The sequence below is a fragment of the Saccopteryx bilineata genome, chromosome 1, assembly GCF_036850765.1.
Source record: "Saccopteryx bilineata isolate mSacBil1 chromosome 1, mSacBil1_pri_phased_curated, whole genome shotgun sequence".
NCBI lineage: Eukaryota > Metazoa > Chordata > Mammalia > Chiroptera > Emballonuridae > Saccopteryx > Saccopteryx bilineata.
The window spans coordinates 359260318-359278788 of record NC_089490.1 but is presented as its reverse complement, the minus strand read 5'-3'; the positions used below and the strand labels follow the sequence as shown (position 1 = coordinate 359278788).

The 18471-nt window shown below is 42.0% G+C and overlaps 1 protein-coding gene across 2 annotated transcripts in view; it reads right to left on the bottom strand.

Moving 5' to 3' along the window:
* Nucleotides 1–5217: 5217 nt before the first annotated feature.
* The window catches only part of PARVA (parvin alpha), a 185486-nt gene continuing 172232 nt past the window's right edge, over nucleotides 5218–18471 (bottom strand). For both annotated transcript variants that reach the window (XM_066250992.1, XM_066250993.1), the window contains exon 13: nucleotides 5218–9464. In XM_066250992.1, coding sequence (XP_066107089.1) covers nucleotides 9388–9464 — 77 coding nt within the window. In that variant the 3' untranslated portion in view covers nucleotides 5218–9387. The remainder of the gene's footprint in view (nucleotides 9465–18471) is intronic.

Below are 18471 nucleotides of genomic sequence, written 5' to 3'. Positions count from 1 at the left end.
GACCAAAGGGTAATCTGGAGAAGCAAAAAAACTCTTGAGTGTGATAACAGAGTCCAGTGGCTGGCAGTGGAGCCCAGACTGGACTTGGGAGTGCTTGCTAACTCTTTGGAATCTGTGGACCAAAGACAGTGATTTCCCAGCAACAAGTAAGACTTTAGCAAAATGATCCTGAGTCCCCATTTGGCTTTAGGGCGAGCGGTGTGGTTTTCGCAGCACCACATCTGTATGAAACACGAAGTTGCTGATCCTGGAGGCAAATGCCCCTCAAGAGGACAGGCAGCTGGGACTGGAGTGTTTTCTGGTAGAATCTACTGGGACCTTCAAAGGCATCTGGTGCTATCTCATGTCAATTATTTCAAGTGAGCTGCATCTGTTACCCTCATTCGGATGGAAGAATCCATTTGAGAAGAGACCCTGCATGTTCTGATCACATTTTGTACATATTATATAATGGAGCTGAACCCAGAACAGGCATTCCACAAGCATTCCCTGACTTGACTGCATTCTGATCATGCTTGGGGCTCCGCCCAAGATGTTGATGAGGCTTCTTCTTGTCCCATGGTGTTCGGCATTCCAGCCATCAATACTAGGCAGGCCCATGCCACCAGGGGTGAGAACATGTCATGTAGGGATTGGAATTGTCATGAAATGAACAGGAGAGAAAAATCTGTGTCTTACTGACAAATCCTACTGAAGGCGTGCAGGTCAGAAAGTTATTTAATCTGTAAATGAGGATGTATGGATGGGTGAATTTTATAAACTAATCTGCCAGGTCCCCTGATTAGAGTGGTTGCTGACGAGCTTGATCTCTCACAGGCAGTGACAGACTTGGTCATGGGCCTGGACAACACATTTCCACTGCAGGATAGTGGTGTATTATGGGAATTAGCTGGGAGAACCAACGATGAAGGAGAAACAGGCTTAGGTGCTGCACAGAGAATTTACCTCTCAGCCTCCCACAGGCACTGCATCAATCAGACTCCAAACATGGAAGAGATGATGAAGGGTCTATGGCCTCAGTGACCTAGCTTAGTGCATGCTCACTGGTCACCACCTTTTCTTTTTAATTGAGTTTATTGGGGTGACATTGATTAATAAAACTACATGCTTTAGCTATACAATTCTATAATACAAGTATCTGTATATTGTATTGTGTTCGTCATACCAAGTCAAATCTCCTTTCATTGCCATTTATACCCTTTATCCTCTCTTACCTGCTCTAACCCCAGTTGTCAATTATTTTAAGCCAAATGTCCCCCGTCCATGAGAGTTTATATTCTCCAATGTCATGATGAATAAGGAAAGATGGGGTAAACTCGAGTAGAAGAAGGCTTCCTTCCAGGAGTTGCTTTTCAGAAACATGGGCAAATGTTTGCCAAGGGCAGGTACTATGTCTACAAGCAGGTGGTGAGGCCATTGTTAGCGTTTCCAGGAAGACATATAATAGCCTGAGAATCGAGCAGTACCAACCCTCTCTCCCATACTGAGCAAATGTGTAGCAATTAAATATCTATTGTCCTGTCCACCTCAATAAAACATGGCACTCTTTAAAGCAGTTGCCTTAATGACATTTGTGTGTCTTGGAATGCCTTCTTAGGCTAACAAATCGTATCTGAAGATGTGAAAACATGAAAATCGATAACAAGAAATGAAAAGTCCATTTCTCTGATAAAACATCATTTATCTTAATCATTGGGGCTTCTCAGAATTTCCTAAGTGCCCTTTTAAATGCCAGCATCAAAGCTAGAGTCCACCTATGTGTAGAAGGCCTAGGGGCTCAAGGCAAGAATATAGACAGCTCAGGACACAGCCTGCTAAGAGAAGCATATTTGGGGGCAGGTGCTCACTGGACTGGTTTCCAACTAAGGATTGCCTAAGTGGGGCTTTCCAAGGATGATTCTGGTATTTCAAAACTCCCAGTGAAAATAACATACCTTCCTATGAAAGCTATTTCTCAGGACACGGTAAAGCATAAGTGATCCACTTTTGATAGGTTTTATAATGTGGTAGGCATTCTAGCAATAATAATTCATTCTGATTATGCGAATTGGGAAAACGAAATTATTTGACCTCCAGGTAGCCTATACCTTGCCCTGCCCCCACATTGGCTGACAGCATTTCTGCCCACCACTCCCACCAAGTCCAATCCACATAGGGATAAAGCAGCACAAGTCCTTTGTGGTAAGAAAATTGGAGGCACTGGTCCCCAGGGACCAGCTTTCTGACTGCTAGTCCTCTTTCCTTTTGCTTCACATAACCGGTCTCATTCAGTCTTCAGGTTCCTTGAGCTCTTCTCAGAGTGCCAAAATGTATTGAGGTTGGAGGTGGTGAAGGAGCTCCTGCACTTCCAGAAGCCCCAGGGAGGTGGAGGATTAAGGCCAGTCATCAGGCATTACCTTTCAAATCACAGGGAGCTTCCAGCGCACGCTTGAGTCCAGATTGGGGATGGACGGAGCCTCGGGCTTTCCTGGTCTCCTTAGCTCTCTGGCTATTACCATGGTATGCAGATGGAAGTCTCAGATCTCCCTGTTGCTGACATAGCTTACTCCAAAGTTTTCCTACACAGTGGCCAGTTTTAAGTATTTTTTTTTTAATTCAATTTTATTTAGGTGACATTGGTTAATAAAATTACACAAAAATTAGGGAATATTTTATCGCTTCATGTTCATCTTGAAATATCCCCTAATTCTCACAAAAAAACTAGGGGATAATTTATTACTTCATATTCATTTTAAAATATCTCCTAATTTTTGTGAGCAGTATATCTAAGTTTCAAGTGTACAACTCGTTATATTGCTTTGTGTGCCTACCACCCAAAGTCCTCCGTCACCATAGTTTTGAACCCCTTTCCACCCTCTGCCCTGTCCCTCTGGTAACCACCATGCTGTTGTTGACTGTGAGTTTTTGTTTATCTTGTTTGTTCATTTGTTGCTTTCAGTTTTACATCCCACATATGAGTGTATATGGTTCGCAAGGCTTTTTAACATATGTTGCTTCCCATTTTTCTTGTGATAAAATCTGCAGTCCTCTAATCCTCTGATTACCACCCCCCCCACACACACACTCTAGCCATCTTGGCTTTCTGCTAGTTCCTCCAGGGAACCAAGTCTTCTCCTGACTTGGGATCCTCACACGTTTCCTTAAAAGGCAAGCTCTTTACTTGAGTAGCTCATAATTCAGGTGTCACTTTAAGATGAGACTTCCCAGGCCCTGGCTGGGTAGTTCAGTTAATTAGAGTGTCATCTCAATACATTCAAGTTGTGGGTTCGATTCCTGGTCAGGGCACATATAAGAATCAACCACGGAATGCATAAATAAGTGGAACAACAAATTGATATTTTTTTCTTTCTTCCTCTCTCTCTAAAGTAAATAATGAAGAGACTTTGCTAGAAGACCTCTCTTAACATCAAAATCTAAATGAGATTGATTTCTTTCATAGTTTTCTGTACTTCTCCACAGGGGTTATCACAAGTGGTAAGTATAACAGGTCCTTGAATAATGTTGTTTCATTCAACTTTGCTTCATTGTAACGTTTATTTAAAAAAGAAAAAAGTCGATTCCTGGCTGGAGCCACTGTCTGTGTGGAGTTGGCATGTTCTCCAAGTTTGCGTGGGTTCTCTTGGGACTCTGGTTTCCTCCTACACCCCAAAGATGTTCATTCAGATGAACTGGCGGGTCCACATTGTTCCAGTCTGTGTGAGTGTGGGTCTGAGTGGCCCTGTGACGGAAGGGCGTCCAGTCCTGGGTGGGTTCTCGCCTTGTGCTCTGAGCTGCTGGCCACCCACAACCCTGAACTGAAATAAGTGGATTGGAATTCTCTTACTTGTTTTTATTAATCTTTCCTAAATGTATGTATGTATAGCTCAGATTTATTTTGATGTTTAATATTTTAAGTGTTTTGGGTCTTTAGAAGTTTGGTGATGTTTTTATGCCAGGAATATGCTGTAGGAACTTAACTCTTGTATAGATCAATTAGCCTGTGGCAAAATTGGTTTTGTTATGTTGTTTCACTTAAAGTTGCAGTTTCCAAGAACCTATCAAAGATGTTAAGTGAGAAATGACTGTACCATTGATTTGTGATTTTTTTGTATGTCTTTCTTGTTAGACTGAGCGATACGAGTGTGCCTCACTTGCCACTGGACACAGCCCACCTAACACAGTGTAGACACTCAGCTCATACTTGTTGACTATGTGGCTGATTGAGGGGCTGGGTTCCACAGGGCACCCATCCTACAAATTTCTCAGGAGGAAGGAAGTCCCATGGTCAAACACTATTGGGACGTGCCTTATTCTGCCTCCCCTTAGAGTCACAATATACACTAGTGTAGGGAACTCTGAGATAGGCTCCAATTAGAAAGCAAAAACTAAAAAAACCAAAACTGTAGAAATTGAGTTTAATTTTCTTTAGCCTGTTTCTCAAACATATTTAAATGTGGCTTTTTTTTTCTTTTCTTTTTTTTTTTTTTACTGAATGTCTATGAACATCCTACAGCATGGACTTTGAGATGCCTCACTGGTGGCTTCCTACCTGGGAAGCCTGAAAGTCTCAAAATTTTCAGGTGCACTGAGCATCCGCACAGTTGCCTTATGGTCATCTTGAACACGTATTTACATATTCATATGTAAATATGAATCACCACCATAGTAAAGCAGACATGAGAGCAAATTTTGAAAAAAAAATTGCAGCTAGCCTGGGTTTATATTTTTCATGGAAAAGAAAAATGTAGAAATTTGGTATTGGCAGACACAATCTTTGTAGTTCTGACAATGAGCCATTCATACCTACTAACTTGTCATTTACTGAGACCTGACTCTGCAAATGTTGGAGAGCTAGTGTGTCGACGGAGGTTCCTGAGCTGGTGAGGAGTCCACCTACTACTCAGCATTTGTGTCTCAGTGCAGGTCTCTGTATCTACAGCAACTCTTTTGAATCTTCCAATAGACCTCTGTGAATTTTATGTGGGAGAGTGCCTGTGATACGAACATTAGTGAAGATTCTAAGACATATCCCTTTTGCATATCTAGGATGTTTTATGTAGGAAAGTTTCCAGAGGTGGGGCTGTATTAAAGGCAGTGGATCTCAAATTACTTTTGGTCAGCTCCTACTTAGGGCAAAACTGCCTGACCTACCAACTCCGTCTTGTTTCATTTTCCAGTGGAAAAATAAATTAGTGATAATTTGTGGGGAATGGATTATGTATACTTTTGCTCTAGCACTGGAATATGGATAATTCATATTTGAACCACAATGTATACATGTCTTAGAGTCTAGTTATTGGAAAATTAGAGCCCTAGGATACTATGGATGCAAATAAACTTCACTATACTCTGTAGGGTTAACCAAGCAAGCCACAACAAAATACACTGATAATGACAAAGCTAAGCCAGCAGTATTTCATAATTAAAAAGTACTGAGAGTAGCAATTGGAAATTGCAACCAACTTCAGGCAACACTGATGATGTGCTGGTAAAGAGTCCTTCTCCCAGATTTTGGAAATGTCAAGTCTGTGCCTATACACACGAAATTAGAACATTTGGACTGAATAGACCAGTGTGTAGCTGCTGGGCTTGTAGCAGAATACTGTAGGGTACTTAGTTGATTATAAATTAGTAGCCCTACTAATAATGTACAACTGAAAGCTTTATCAGACTGCACAAACACTACCCTACTCACCATAATAATCCAAGAGGACTAAAAAAAAAAATCAGTTCAGGGCACATGAAATATCTCTAGTAATATGTCCCCTGAGACCCACCTACCCCCCAGTCTAGTAGGTCTCAGCCTCTGACTTTTTTTTTTAATTTTAAGACTATATTTATTCATTTTAGAGGAGAAAGAGAGAGAGAGAGAGAGAGAGAGAGAGAAGGGGGGAGGAGCAAGAAGCATTAACTCCCTTATCTGCCTTGACTGGGCAAGCCCAGGGTTTTGAACCAGTGACCTCAGTGTTCCAGGTTGACACTTTATCCACTGTGCCACCACAGGTCAGGCTCGGCCTCTGACTTTTGAAATCACTGTCTAGGCAGTGTTACCTCCTCGGGGTGAAGCTTTCATTCCCTAGCTCAAGCAGACCAGAGACAGGCCTTTGGATTTACAAAGTGCTCAGATTCTCATTTTTCAAATGCAAAAGGTTTTAATACTCAGCATAAAATAATCTCCAAGATATAACATTAAGTGAAAAAAGCAATGTGCCTGACAGTATATATAATATGCTATTTATGTTAAAAAAATTCAATTTTATATGTATGTTGAGGGGTTTATTTATTTATTTTTTGTATTCTTCTGAAGTAAGAAGTGGGGAGGCAGAGAGACAGACACCTGCATGCACCCGATTAGGATCCACCCGGCAAGCCCACTAGGGGGTGATGCTCTGCCCATCTGGGGCATTGCTCCGTTGCAACCAGTCACTCTAGTGTCTGAGGTGGAGGCCATAGAGCCGTCCTCAGTGCCCGGGCCAACTTTGCTCCAATGGAGCCTTGGCTGTGGGAGGGGAAGAGAGAGACAGAGAGAAAGGAGAGGGGGAAGGGTAGAGAAGCAGATGGGTGCTTCTCCAGTGTGCCCTGTCTAGGAATTAAACCCAGGACTTCCACATGCTGGGCTGACGCTCTACCACTGAGCCAACCAGCCAGGGCCTGTCTGTTGAGGTTTTTTAATGGCTGGATGACCTGTGTAAGTGAACATAAGAAATGAATCAAAATAGCTGTTCCTGGGGAGGCATGCTGGCTGTGGAGGCAGGGAGGAAAATTTCGTTTTTCCCAATTCCTCACTCATGCTTTTATAATTGTGCACCACTTATATATTAACTATTAAAAATATCAATGAGTTTAAATTTAGAGAAAAAAAGTGAGCCTATATAAACTAAATTTTTATCTCTGTTGTCTTTTTTAAGCTTTTAAGAGACAGGTTTGGTTAATTTCCTGTTCTGATGCCATTTCCCCCTTCAAAATCATGGTTATATATTGAGCAGGAGAATCTAAAGGAAAACTTCTAAACGAGATGACAGGGTGCTAAAAGCAGTCTGAGGCCCCAGAATTCTGGACCGAGGCTAAGGCCTCAGTCTTTAAACACAATGTTCTGATAAGTCAGACTTATTATTTGACTTCCCAAGTGTTCTGAGATGTTTTTACACCATGTACAGGCAGTCCCCGGGTTACGAACAAGATGAGTTCTGTATGTTTGTTCTTAAGTTGAATTTGCATGTAAGTCAGAACAGGTACATTTACCTATTAACCGCAACTTAGACAGATGGTTGTCTGAACATATATAGTATTTATTTTTATTTTTCTATGCATATAAATACTTAAACATTTTCAAACTAACAGAACATAAGTTGTTCATAACCCGGGGCACACCCTCTATATAAAATACAAAAAGAAGCGCTCTTAGCAAGGGCACTTGTTACATTTACATTTGCAGCTTGAATATAAGAAACAAAAGACAAAATGAGATCAGATTCATATTACAAAGCACATTGAAATGTTCGCACTGCTCTTCCTTCACCCACTTCAGTACTGCTGGAGGAGACAAAGCAAGGACTCACCTTGCCTTGCTATCAGAAATTTAAACGAGAGCAAACACATATTACACTATTTAGTGTTTCCTAATGAAAAACGTAACATTTCATTACTTATGTAAAAAAATAATCGTATCCTTTTCCATAAGTTGACACAAGACACACATTGTCTTTATATCTTAAATGCCTGTTATGCTGAGTGACAAGTCTTTCTTAGAGTAAAATATCCACAGAAATATGCAGTGTCTCTACATGTTAGGGGTTCTGAGTTACCGCAGATGGACCATAGAGGGAGAAATGTTTAGGACAGTATGGGAGGCCTAACACTGGGTGGTGTAGCTCAAAGTCAATTCCTCAGGCTAGAAGAAGGCTTGGTGCAGGGGGCCTAAGGCAGTGACCAATTAGGCACAGACTCCTGGAAGCGGGTATGCAGGCTGTGTCCGTTTGGCATGTTTGGGAAGGTTCTAGAATGAAGATGTATCAGTAAGCATTATTAATTATCCCAAGGCCTTGGTCAGTTTATTAAGACTGTAACCCCACAAGCCCTGTCCCTCGTCTGAGGGTATTTCCTTATTGTTAAGTGTGCAAATACTTTCCCCCTGCTTCTTGTCCTCCTAGTCACCCCCACTTTAGCACCTTTCTTATTCACACAGGACTTGACAGCCTGGGACAAACAGAGCCTTGTATTTCCAAGTTGGTTCACAGAGAGAGAGAGAAGGGATACAAGTCGCCACAAGCCCACAAGTAGCCCACGCAAGGAAACCGCTCGGCTGGGGGTCTGAATGGCTTACATTTTTCCTCGCCTGAATTAGCTGCTAATTACATGTGGGCAGATGTAGCCAGAAATGGTCTAAATGATCAATTAGAAAGCAAAAAGGAGTTCCTTTCTTTAAAGTTCAAGGGTCCCTGGTGAAGAGCCCTTCTTTCCAAGCCATGCTCACATGGGTCTGTACTCAGCTTTCTGTGGTGGTGGAGTATATTGTACATTTGCCTAATGATAATGAATTGAGTACTTATTTTGCAGGAAAATATAGGGCACTTCCATTATGTGCAATCAAGCAAAAAGGCTGCAAAATGTGCCACTCCATTAATTTTAAATAGAATCCTTCCCAAATGTCACCCTGAAACCAGAGCATGGGGTTATTACAAATCCAAAGGAATTAAGAGTAATTTTCATTTGTACAAAGGAGTTGGGGAACATGATTCCTGCCACACATACACTATTAACTGGGTTAAATTTGCTTCAACAATTTTAGTGGAATTGCCTCGCCCTGCCCTGGTCTGCTTGGTGGTGAGCTCAGTGGGCTCCTGTCTTCTTTGTGGGTGCGTGAGCACATACTCCCATACAACTACAGGACATGCAAAGACTGTGATATAACTGGCTAGTTATTAACAAATATGTTGTTCATAGAGGAGAAACAAATGCTAATTTCTGGTAAGTCACTTTACCTCTATGAGCCTGTTTCCTCATCTGTAAATGGGGACTCTTAACACCTGCTTCAAGGGAAGTCAAAAGGACTAATGAGTTTGAGTACATCGGAGCACTTAGTGTGGTATCTGGCACATAGTTTACACCCATTAAATGGTAATTATTATCTTTTTATCTTCTGTGGGGGTCTATTGGGCCTAAGCTGGTTCTCAAATCACACTCAGGGAAATCTGGACCCAGCACCAGGATGAGGACAATCTTCCTAGGCCATTGCTGGGTCAGTCCCCAGGCCTGGGAGCTGTTGGTCAGCTCACCAGGTTACTGATCATTTGCTTTCTAGTTCAGTTCCCACTCTCTTTGGGTTGTAGCTGGACTTGTGGGAAAGCACAGAGCAGGAGACAGAAGTAAGCAGGTTAAGGTGGTTTGGAGGACGGTCCAGTGCGCCCCTCACTCCACGTTCCGGTACTTGCTGAAGAGGTTGTACAACACTCGCAGTGTGGATTTCAGGTCACAGTTGACGATGTCTGCATAGAAAACATAATGCTTCAGTGGGGCCACGTGGCCCAAAGTTGGCATCTGTTGACCTCTTCCATCTACCACCCTCCTCATGTGCCCAACATGGTCCTGCATGATGGGTGTCCCCCCTCAGCCACAGGACATCTCTCTGTGCTCCAGAAGAGCTCCCTAGGTAGAAAACTTGTAAGAAAAAGAAAGAAAACCTAGAAAAGTCAGCAGAGTAGTTAGCTTCAGGGAGGAAGGAGAGGATTATGTTCCAAAAGGGCAAGTTGGAGGGAACTCCTGGAAGCTGGGATGAATCTTTGCTTTGAGCTGGGTGGTGGCTGCACAGCGGCTCTTGGTAATATTTCACTAGCCTGAACATTTATATTTTATGTACCTTTCTGTAGAGGTGATATTTTTCACAGTAAAAATGATTAAAAAGATATCTAACTCTACAGAAGGTAAATGATAATGAGAAGACAATAATGACATGGATTCAAAACCATCAGGCTGAGCCACTGGGGCTGGGGAAGATTTCAGCATCTAGCAGCGTTCTTGTCTAGAGTCAGGGATGCTTCGAGACCAGGCTGACAGAGGCCAGTGGCTCCGTCAGGCTGGGCTGCGGCTCCCAGGCCTTAAGCCTTGGGACCCTTGTCCATGTGGTTGTCACAGCCAGGTGCACACAGGCCCTGCAATGATGGGCACCCACAGGGTTAATGTCAAGAGTCTGGGGCTGGGGAATCGCCTCAGGGCACCTCCCTACCCTGTGGCCCCTCCTGTATGCCTCTCTCAGGCTTTATCCCAGTTGTAGACTGACCCTTCTCCCCCCCCCCCCCCCCAGCTAGGCTTGGACTCCGCTCCAGCTTCTCCTGTTGACAGACGAGGGACTACGTGGGAGGCCTGGAACTCAACTTCCCTTTTCGCTCCCACGGTGGCTCATGCATATACCTGAGCCTCCACCTGGGGCCCTGCCCAGTGGCTGAGCCCTGTCATGTGAGTCACTCCTATGCCATGGGGACTGATTCTTGTCCTCCCCTGATGGCTTGGTGGTGTTTCTTTTTTTCTTTTTAAGATTTTAAATATTATTTAAGTGAGAGGGGGAGATATAGAGAGACAGACTCTTGCATGCACACTGACTGGGATCCATCTGGAGACCCTTGTCTGGGGCTGATGCTCTGTCCATCTGGGGCATGCTTGAATCTGAGCTATTTTTAGCAGCACCTGAGGCGAATGGAGGCTCCACAGAGCCATTCTCAGCGTCTGGGCCAATGTGCTCAAATCAATCAAGCCATGTCTGCAGGAGAAGAAAAGATGGGGGGGTGAGGGGGAAGGGGAAAAGCAGATGATCACTTCTGTGTGTCCTGACATGGAATTGAACCCGGGACTTCCACACGACAGGTCAATGCTCTACCACTGAGGCAACCGGCCAGGGACCTTTTTAAAAGATTTTATTCATTGATTTTTCAGAAAGTAGAGAGATGGGGATGGAAGCAAGGAGTATCAACCCACAGTTGCTTCACTTTAGTTGTTCATTGCTTGTTGTACATGCCGTGACCAGGGAAGCCCAGGGTCTCGAACTGGCGACCTCCTGGTTGATGCTCTATCCACTGTGCCACCACAGGCCAGGTGGTGGTGTGTTTCTTCTTTTTTAAAAAGATTTTATTTATTGATTGATTTTAGAGAAAGGAGTTGGGGGAGGAGCAGGAAATATCAACTTGTAGTAGTTGCTTCTTGTATGTGCCTTGACCCAGCAAGCCCAAGGTTTTGAACAAAAACCTCAGCATTCCAGGTTGACGCTTGATCCACTGTTTCTTAAATTCCACTCAAGTCAAAGATTAGGAAGTCACCCTAGGTGGAAACTGCTGGGAAGGCATAGAGGAGAAAGAGTGAGCTCACCACGGGAGTGAGCGTGATGGGGAAGGTAACGTGGTACTGGAGCCATGGCAACAGTCTCCTAATGGGTCTCCTCAAAGCCTCTAGTCCTCTCCCAGCCATTCTACCCACTGGACTGTTCAGCCTCTGGGTATTGTTGTGTTTCCAGGGAACTAAGGGTTAGGAAGCCCGGGTAGGAAAAGACATCTGCGATGTAAACCCAAAGTTTCCAGGGGGTTTCAAGGTACAATAGAGCTTTGAGTGTCAAACAGCATGGCAGAGAATGTGTTTTCCTGACCTTAAAACCATGTTGCCATGAAAAATGCCTCTACCGTGGCCAATTTGATTCTGAAACACCCTCAAAGAGTTACCAATGTTGGCATGTTTAATAAAGTCTGTCGCACACTGCTGAATCTCCCTTTGCAAGGAGAAGCACGGAGACCAGGGGGTGCTGGGGCACACGGCTCGCAAAGTGCACTTTCACAAAGCGCCATTTCAGTGTTATGTGCCCTGGAAATTTTCAGCATGGGCATGCTGCCCAGTGTAAGAACAAATAAAAACAGATGTGTTTTTCCATTCGCATTGGTCAGGAAGTTTCACATTAAGCAGTTCAATAATTGTGTGAGAAATATCATCTATAGGCTGCAATATTCCTATAGGTTAATTGACACTGGGAATCTGTCCTGAGGGACTTAAACGCCTGAGAGCAGAAATATCAGATGGTGTACTTCCAATGGTAACGAGGAATTTTTCCATGAAGCTGCTCAAGAAAACAGAAGGAGAAATGCTGACCAGAGCTCTCTTACGCCCTCTCCTACCCAGAGGCAGGGTGCTCGTCATCGGCCTACAGGACACTCTGGGTCCATTCCTAATGGCATTAGGATGCTGAGTGGCCTTGCCAGGAAGAGAAACCCTAGAGGGACACCAGCCTTGCTAGAGGTCCTCCTCTAGCAGTGATCAGACATTTAAAAGAATGTGACAGCCTGACCAGGCAGTGGCGCAGTGGATTGAGCGTCGGACTGGGATGCCAAGGACCCAGGTTCGAGACCCCGAGGTCGCCAGCTTGAGCGTGGGCTCATCTGGTTTGAGCAAAAGCTCACCAGCTTGGACCCAAGGTTGCTGGCTCAAGCAAGGGGTTACTCAGTCTGCTGAAGGCCTGCAGTCAAGGCAAATACGAGAAAGCAATCAATGAACAACTAAGGTATTGCAATGTGCAACGAAAAACCAATGATTGATACTTATCTCTCCGTTCCTGTCTGTCTGTCCCTGTCTATCCCTCTCTCTGACTCTCTCTCTGTCTCTGTGTAAAAAAAAAAAAAGGAAAAGGAGAATAAAGGGTGGCTTTTGTTGGCTGGAGCTGATAGCAGCCAGGTCTGGAGTGAGGCATGAAACAGGATCCCAACCAACAGCTTCACAGTCTACTCTCGCTGCTGCTTTCTCCTTCAGCTTCACAAGTAACGGAATGCTCACAGGATATTGTCCTTAACCATCTTCTTTTCTCAACATGCTTTCCTGTTGTTCTATACTCTCGGCATGTTGACTTCCAACAAGTGGAAGACTTCCCATTGTATATGTGATCACAGCTCTCATCCTTTCCCCCAGCTCCAGTTCTGCTTGGTCAGTGCCTAGGTGTCAATCTTGAGGTTTCCAAAGATAACTTCCTCATGGCCCCTCTAAGCTTCTTTTCTCTCCTGGGCTCCCTTGTGCTGCTGTTCGAGGGTGCCCAGCATCTAAACCTCTGTTCTTCACACAGCCTTCCAAATGATCTCTCTGGAACAGAGCTTTGATCATATCACTTATCTGCTCCAGCACCTTCCTAGACTCCCATTGCTTACAGAATAAAGTCCAAACTTTCTGCCTGGGCATTAAGTCCCTCTAGGACCTAACACCAGCTAACTGCATTCTTATCAACTATTACTCAATTCATACTCTTTTTTTTCTTTTTTAGTGAGAAGTGAGGAGGCAGAGAGACAGACTCCTGCCTGTGCCCTGACTGGGATCCACCTGGTAGCCCACTAGGGGGAGATGCTCTGCCCATCTGGGGCCCTAGCTTCGTTGCAACGGGAGCCACTTTTTTAGTGCCTGAGGTGGAGGCCATGGAGCTATCCTCAGCGCCTGGAGCCAACTCACTAGAGCCAATTGAGCCACAGCTGCGGGAGAGGAGGAGGTGGAGGTGGAGAAGCAGATGGTCGCAGCTCCTGTGTGCCCTGACCGGAATTGAACCCAGGATACCACACACTAGGCCGACGCTCTACCACTGAGCCCACCAGCCAGGGCTCAATTTATATTTAATATCCCAGCCAAATAGGTACCTGCTTACATTCATAATTAGGTTCTAGGTGCTGTGCATTAGGTACCATCACATTAAACCCTGTAATGTTCATGTCTCTGGGAGTTCTATTCTTATAGACATGGAAAATAGGCTCAGAGAAGGGTAAGTTGCCCAAGGTCACACAACTGGAGGGGTAAGGACTAGACCCAGGGTTGTCAAGGGCTCAGCCACCCGCTCTGCTGTCTCAATAACTGAGCCACCCTTCATTCCCCTGGAAGGTCTTTTGCTCATATCATCATCCTGTCTTAGATGCCCACTCTATCTTTTAAAAAAATAATTAAAAAAATTAAAATTAGTTGACATACAATATTATATTAGTTTCAAGTGTACAGCATAGTAGTAGACATTTATATAATTTACATAGTAATCCGTCCAATAAGTCTAGTACCCATACATAGTTATTACATAGTAATATGTAGTACCCACATAGTTATTACAATATCATTACCTACCAGGGGTCCCCAAACTTTTTACACAGAGGGCCAGTTCACTGTCCCTCAGACCGTTGGAGGGCCGCCACATACAGTGCTCCTCTCACTGACCACCAATGAAAGAGGTAGCCCTTCTGGAAGTGCAGTGGGGGGCCGGATAAATGGCCTCAGGGGGCTGTATGCGGCCCGCGGGCCGTAGTTTGGGGACGCCTCTATACTGTACTTTATATCCCCATGACTATTCTGTAACTACCAATGTGTACTCTCAATCCTTTCACCTTTTTCACCCAGCCCCCACAACCCCTTCCATCTGTCAATCATCGGTTTGTTCTCTGTATCTATGAGTCTATTTTGTTTATTTTGTTCTTTAGATTCCACATATAAGTAAAATCATATGGTAATTTTCTTTCTCTGTCTGACTTAATCATAATACTTACTCTACATCCATGTTGTTACAAATAGTAAGAGTTCATTCTTTTTTCTGGCCCAGTAATATATCTCACATCTTCTTTATCCAATCATCTAATGGTGGGCATTTAGGTTCCTTCAGTATCTTGACTATTGTAGATAATGCTACAATAAACGTAAGGGTGTGTGTATCTTTCTGAATTAGTGATTTGGACATTGGATAAATACCCAGAAGTAGAATTGTGGGGTCATGAGGTATTTCTTTCTTTCTTTCTTGGTTTTTAGAGAAAAGAGAAGGAGAGAGGGTGAGAGGGATTGGGAAGCATCAACTCGTAGTAGTTGCTTCTCATATGTGCCTTGACTGGGCAAGCCCAGGGTTTTGAACAGGTGACCTCAGTGTTCCAGGTTAACACTTTATCTATTGCGCCACCACAGGCCAGGCAATGAGGTATTTCTATTTTTAATTTTTTGAGGAACCTTCACAATATTTTCCATAAAGGCTGTACCAATTGCAATCCTACTAGTAGTGAATGAGGGTTTGCTTTTCTCCACATCCTTGCCATACTAGTTGTTTGCTGATTTACTGATGATAGCAATTCTGACTGGTGTGATGTGTATCTCACCGCAGTTTTAATTTGCATTTCCTGATGACTAGTGATTTTGAACATCTTTTCATGTGTCTGTTGGCCATCTATATGTCCCCCTTGGAGAAATGTCTGTTTAGGTCTTCTGCCCATTATTATTATTATTTTTTAAAGATTTTATTTATTTATTTTAGAGAAGGGGGAGGGAGGGGGGGGAGGAGCAGGAAGCTTCAACTCCCATATGTGCCTTGACTGGGCAAGCCCAGGGTTTCGAACCGGCGACCTCAGCGTTCCAGGTCGATACTTTATCCACTGCGCCACCACAGGTCAGGCTCTTCTGCCCATTATTAAATAAAAAAAAGATTTTTGGTATTGAGTTGTATGAATTTATTTGAATATTAGCCCCTTATTTGATATATTATTGACAAATACTTTCTACCATTCAGTAAGTTGTCTTTTTCTTTTGTTGATGGTTTTCTTTTCTTTTTTTTTCAGAGACAGAGAGAGAGTCAGAGAGAGGGATAGACAGGGACAGACAGGAACTGAGAGAGATGAGAAACATCAATCATCAGTTTTTCGTTGCGAGACCTTAGTTGTTCATTGATTGCTTTCTCATATGTGCCTTGACCATGGGCCTACAGCAGACCGAGTGACCCCTTGCTCAAGCCAGTGACCTTGGGTCCAAGCTGGTGAACTTTTGCTCAAACCAGATGAGCCAACGCTCAAGCTGGCGACCTCGGGGTCTCGAACCTGGGTCCTCTGCATCTCAATCCAACGCTCTATCTACTGCGCCACCGCCTGGTCAGGCTGTTGATGGTTTCCTTCGCTTTAAAAATATTTAGTTTGAAGTAACCCCATTTTTAATTTTTTGTTTGTTTCTCTTCCCTGAGGAGACATATCCAAAAAAATATTGCTAAGAGTGTATTGTGTAAGTTTTCTTTTGAAGTTTAAATGGTTTTAGGCCTCATATTTAAGTCTTTAATCCATTTTAAGTTTATTCTTGTATATATGTAAAAAAAAAAAAAGTGGTCTAGTTTCATTCATTGCATGTATCTGTCCAGTTTTTCCAGCACCACTTATTGAAGAGACTGTCTTTACCCTACTGTATATTCTTGCCTCCATTGCCATAGATTAATTGACCATATAGGTGTGGGTTTATTTCTGGGTTTTCTATTCTGTTCCATTGATGTATGTGTTTTTTATACTAGTACCATGCTGTTTTGATTACTATAGCCTTGTGATATAGTTTGAAATCAAGTAGCATGTTACTTCCAATATGGTTCTTCTTTCCCAATATTGCTTTGACTATTTTGGGTCTTTTGTGGTTCCATACAAATTTTAGAATCATTTATTCTAGTTCTGTGAAAAATGCCATTGTTATTTTGATAGAGATTGCATTAAATTTGGAGATTGCTGTGGGTAGTATGGACATCTTAATAATATTAATTTTTCCTATCCATGAGTATGGTATACCCTTCTATTTATTTGTACCTTCTTAACTTTCTTCAGTCTTATAATTTTTAGAGTACAGGTTTTTTACCTCCTTGGTTAAGTTTATTATTAGGTATTTTATTCTTTTGGATACAATTATAAATGGCATGGTTTTATTAATTTCTCTTTCTGATAGTTTATTACTGATGTGTAAAATATAATTGATTTCTGAATATTAATTTTCCATTATTTTACCTAATTCATTTAGTTCTAATAGTGTGTATGTGTGTGTGTGTGTGTGTGTGTGAGAGAGAGAGAGAGAGAGAGAGAGATATCTTTAGGGATCTCTATATAGAGTCTCATGTCATCTGTTAATAATGACTGCTTTATGTTTTCCTTTTCAATTTGGTTGCCCTTTCCTTTCTTCCTTCTTTTTCTTTCTTTCTTTCTTTCTTTCTTTCTTTCTTTCTTTCTTTCTTTCTTTCCTTCTTTCTTTCTTTCTTTTTTTCCTCCCTCCCTCCCTCCTTCCTTCCTTCTTTCTTTCTTTCTTTCTTTCTTTTTCTTTCTTTCTTTCGACTAATTACTAGATCAGGGAATTCTAATACTATGTTGAATAAAAGTGGTGAAAGTGGACATCCTTGTCTTGTTCCTGATCTTAAAGAAAAGATTTTCAGTTTTTCACCATTAAATACAATGTTATCTGTGGCTTTGTCATATATGGCCTTTATTATATTGAGGTATGTTCCATTTATCACTACTTTGCTGAGTGTTAATCATAAATGGTGTTGAATTGTGTCAAGTGCTTCTTCTGCATCTATTGATATATAATTTTTATCCTTTATTTTGTTTATAGGGTGTATCACATTAATTGATTTGCAGAATTTGAATTGTTCTTGAATCCTGGGTATAAATCCCACTTGATCATGGTGTATGATCTTGTGTGTGTGTGTGTGACCTTTTAAATGTACTATTGAATTTAGTTTGCTAATATTTTATTGAAGATTTTTGCATCTATATTTATATAGGATGTTGGCCAATAATTTTCTTTTTTGTAGTGTCTTTGTCTAGTTTGGTATTAGGGTAATGCTGAACTTATAAAATGAGTTTGGTAGCCTTTCCTCCTCTTAAAATTTTTGGAATACCTTGATATAAATAAGTATTAGTTCTTTTTTGAAAATGTGGTAAAATTTACCTGTGAAATCATCTGATCCAGGTCTTTTGTGTTTTGGCAGTATTTTGATCACTGATTAGATTTTACTAGTAGATATCAGTCTGTTCAGATTTTATGTTTTTTCCCTGTTCAGTCTTGGAAGATTATGTTTCCAGGTATTTATACATTTCTTCCAGGTTGTCCATTTTCTTGGCATATAATTGTTTATATTATTTTCTTACAACTTTTTGTTGTTCTGTTGTGTTTTCACTTCTCCTTTTCCATTTATAATTTTATTTATTTGGCCTTCTCTTCTTTTTTCTTGATGAGCCTTGCTAAAGGTTTATCAATTTTTAAAAATCTTTTCAATGAACCAGCTCCTGGTTTCAATGATTTTTTCTACTGTTCTTTTTTAGACTACTTTCATTTATTTCCACTCTAGTCTTAAATATTTCCTTCCTTCTACTCACTTTGGGCATTGTTTATTCTTTTCTAGTTACTTTAGGTATAAGAATAGAGCCTTTATTTGAGATTTTTCTTGTTTCTTGACAGAGGTCTCTATTGCTATGAATTTCCCTCTTAGCACTGCTTTGGCTGTGTCCCACAGATATTTTTTGAGGGGAGTTGTATTTTCATTTCATTAATGTATCTTTTGATTTCTACCTTGATTCATTGTTAACCCATTAATTGTTTTGTATAATAGTATTTAGCCTCCATGTGTTTGTGTTCTTCAGTTTTATTCTTATAATTGATTTTAGATTCATACCCTTGTGATCAGAGAAGATGTTTGAATGATTTTAATTTTCTTATATTTATTGAAATGTG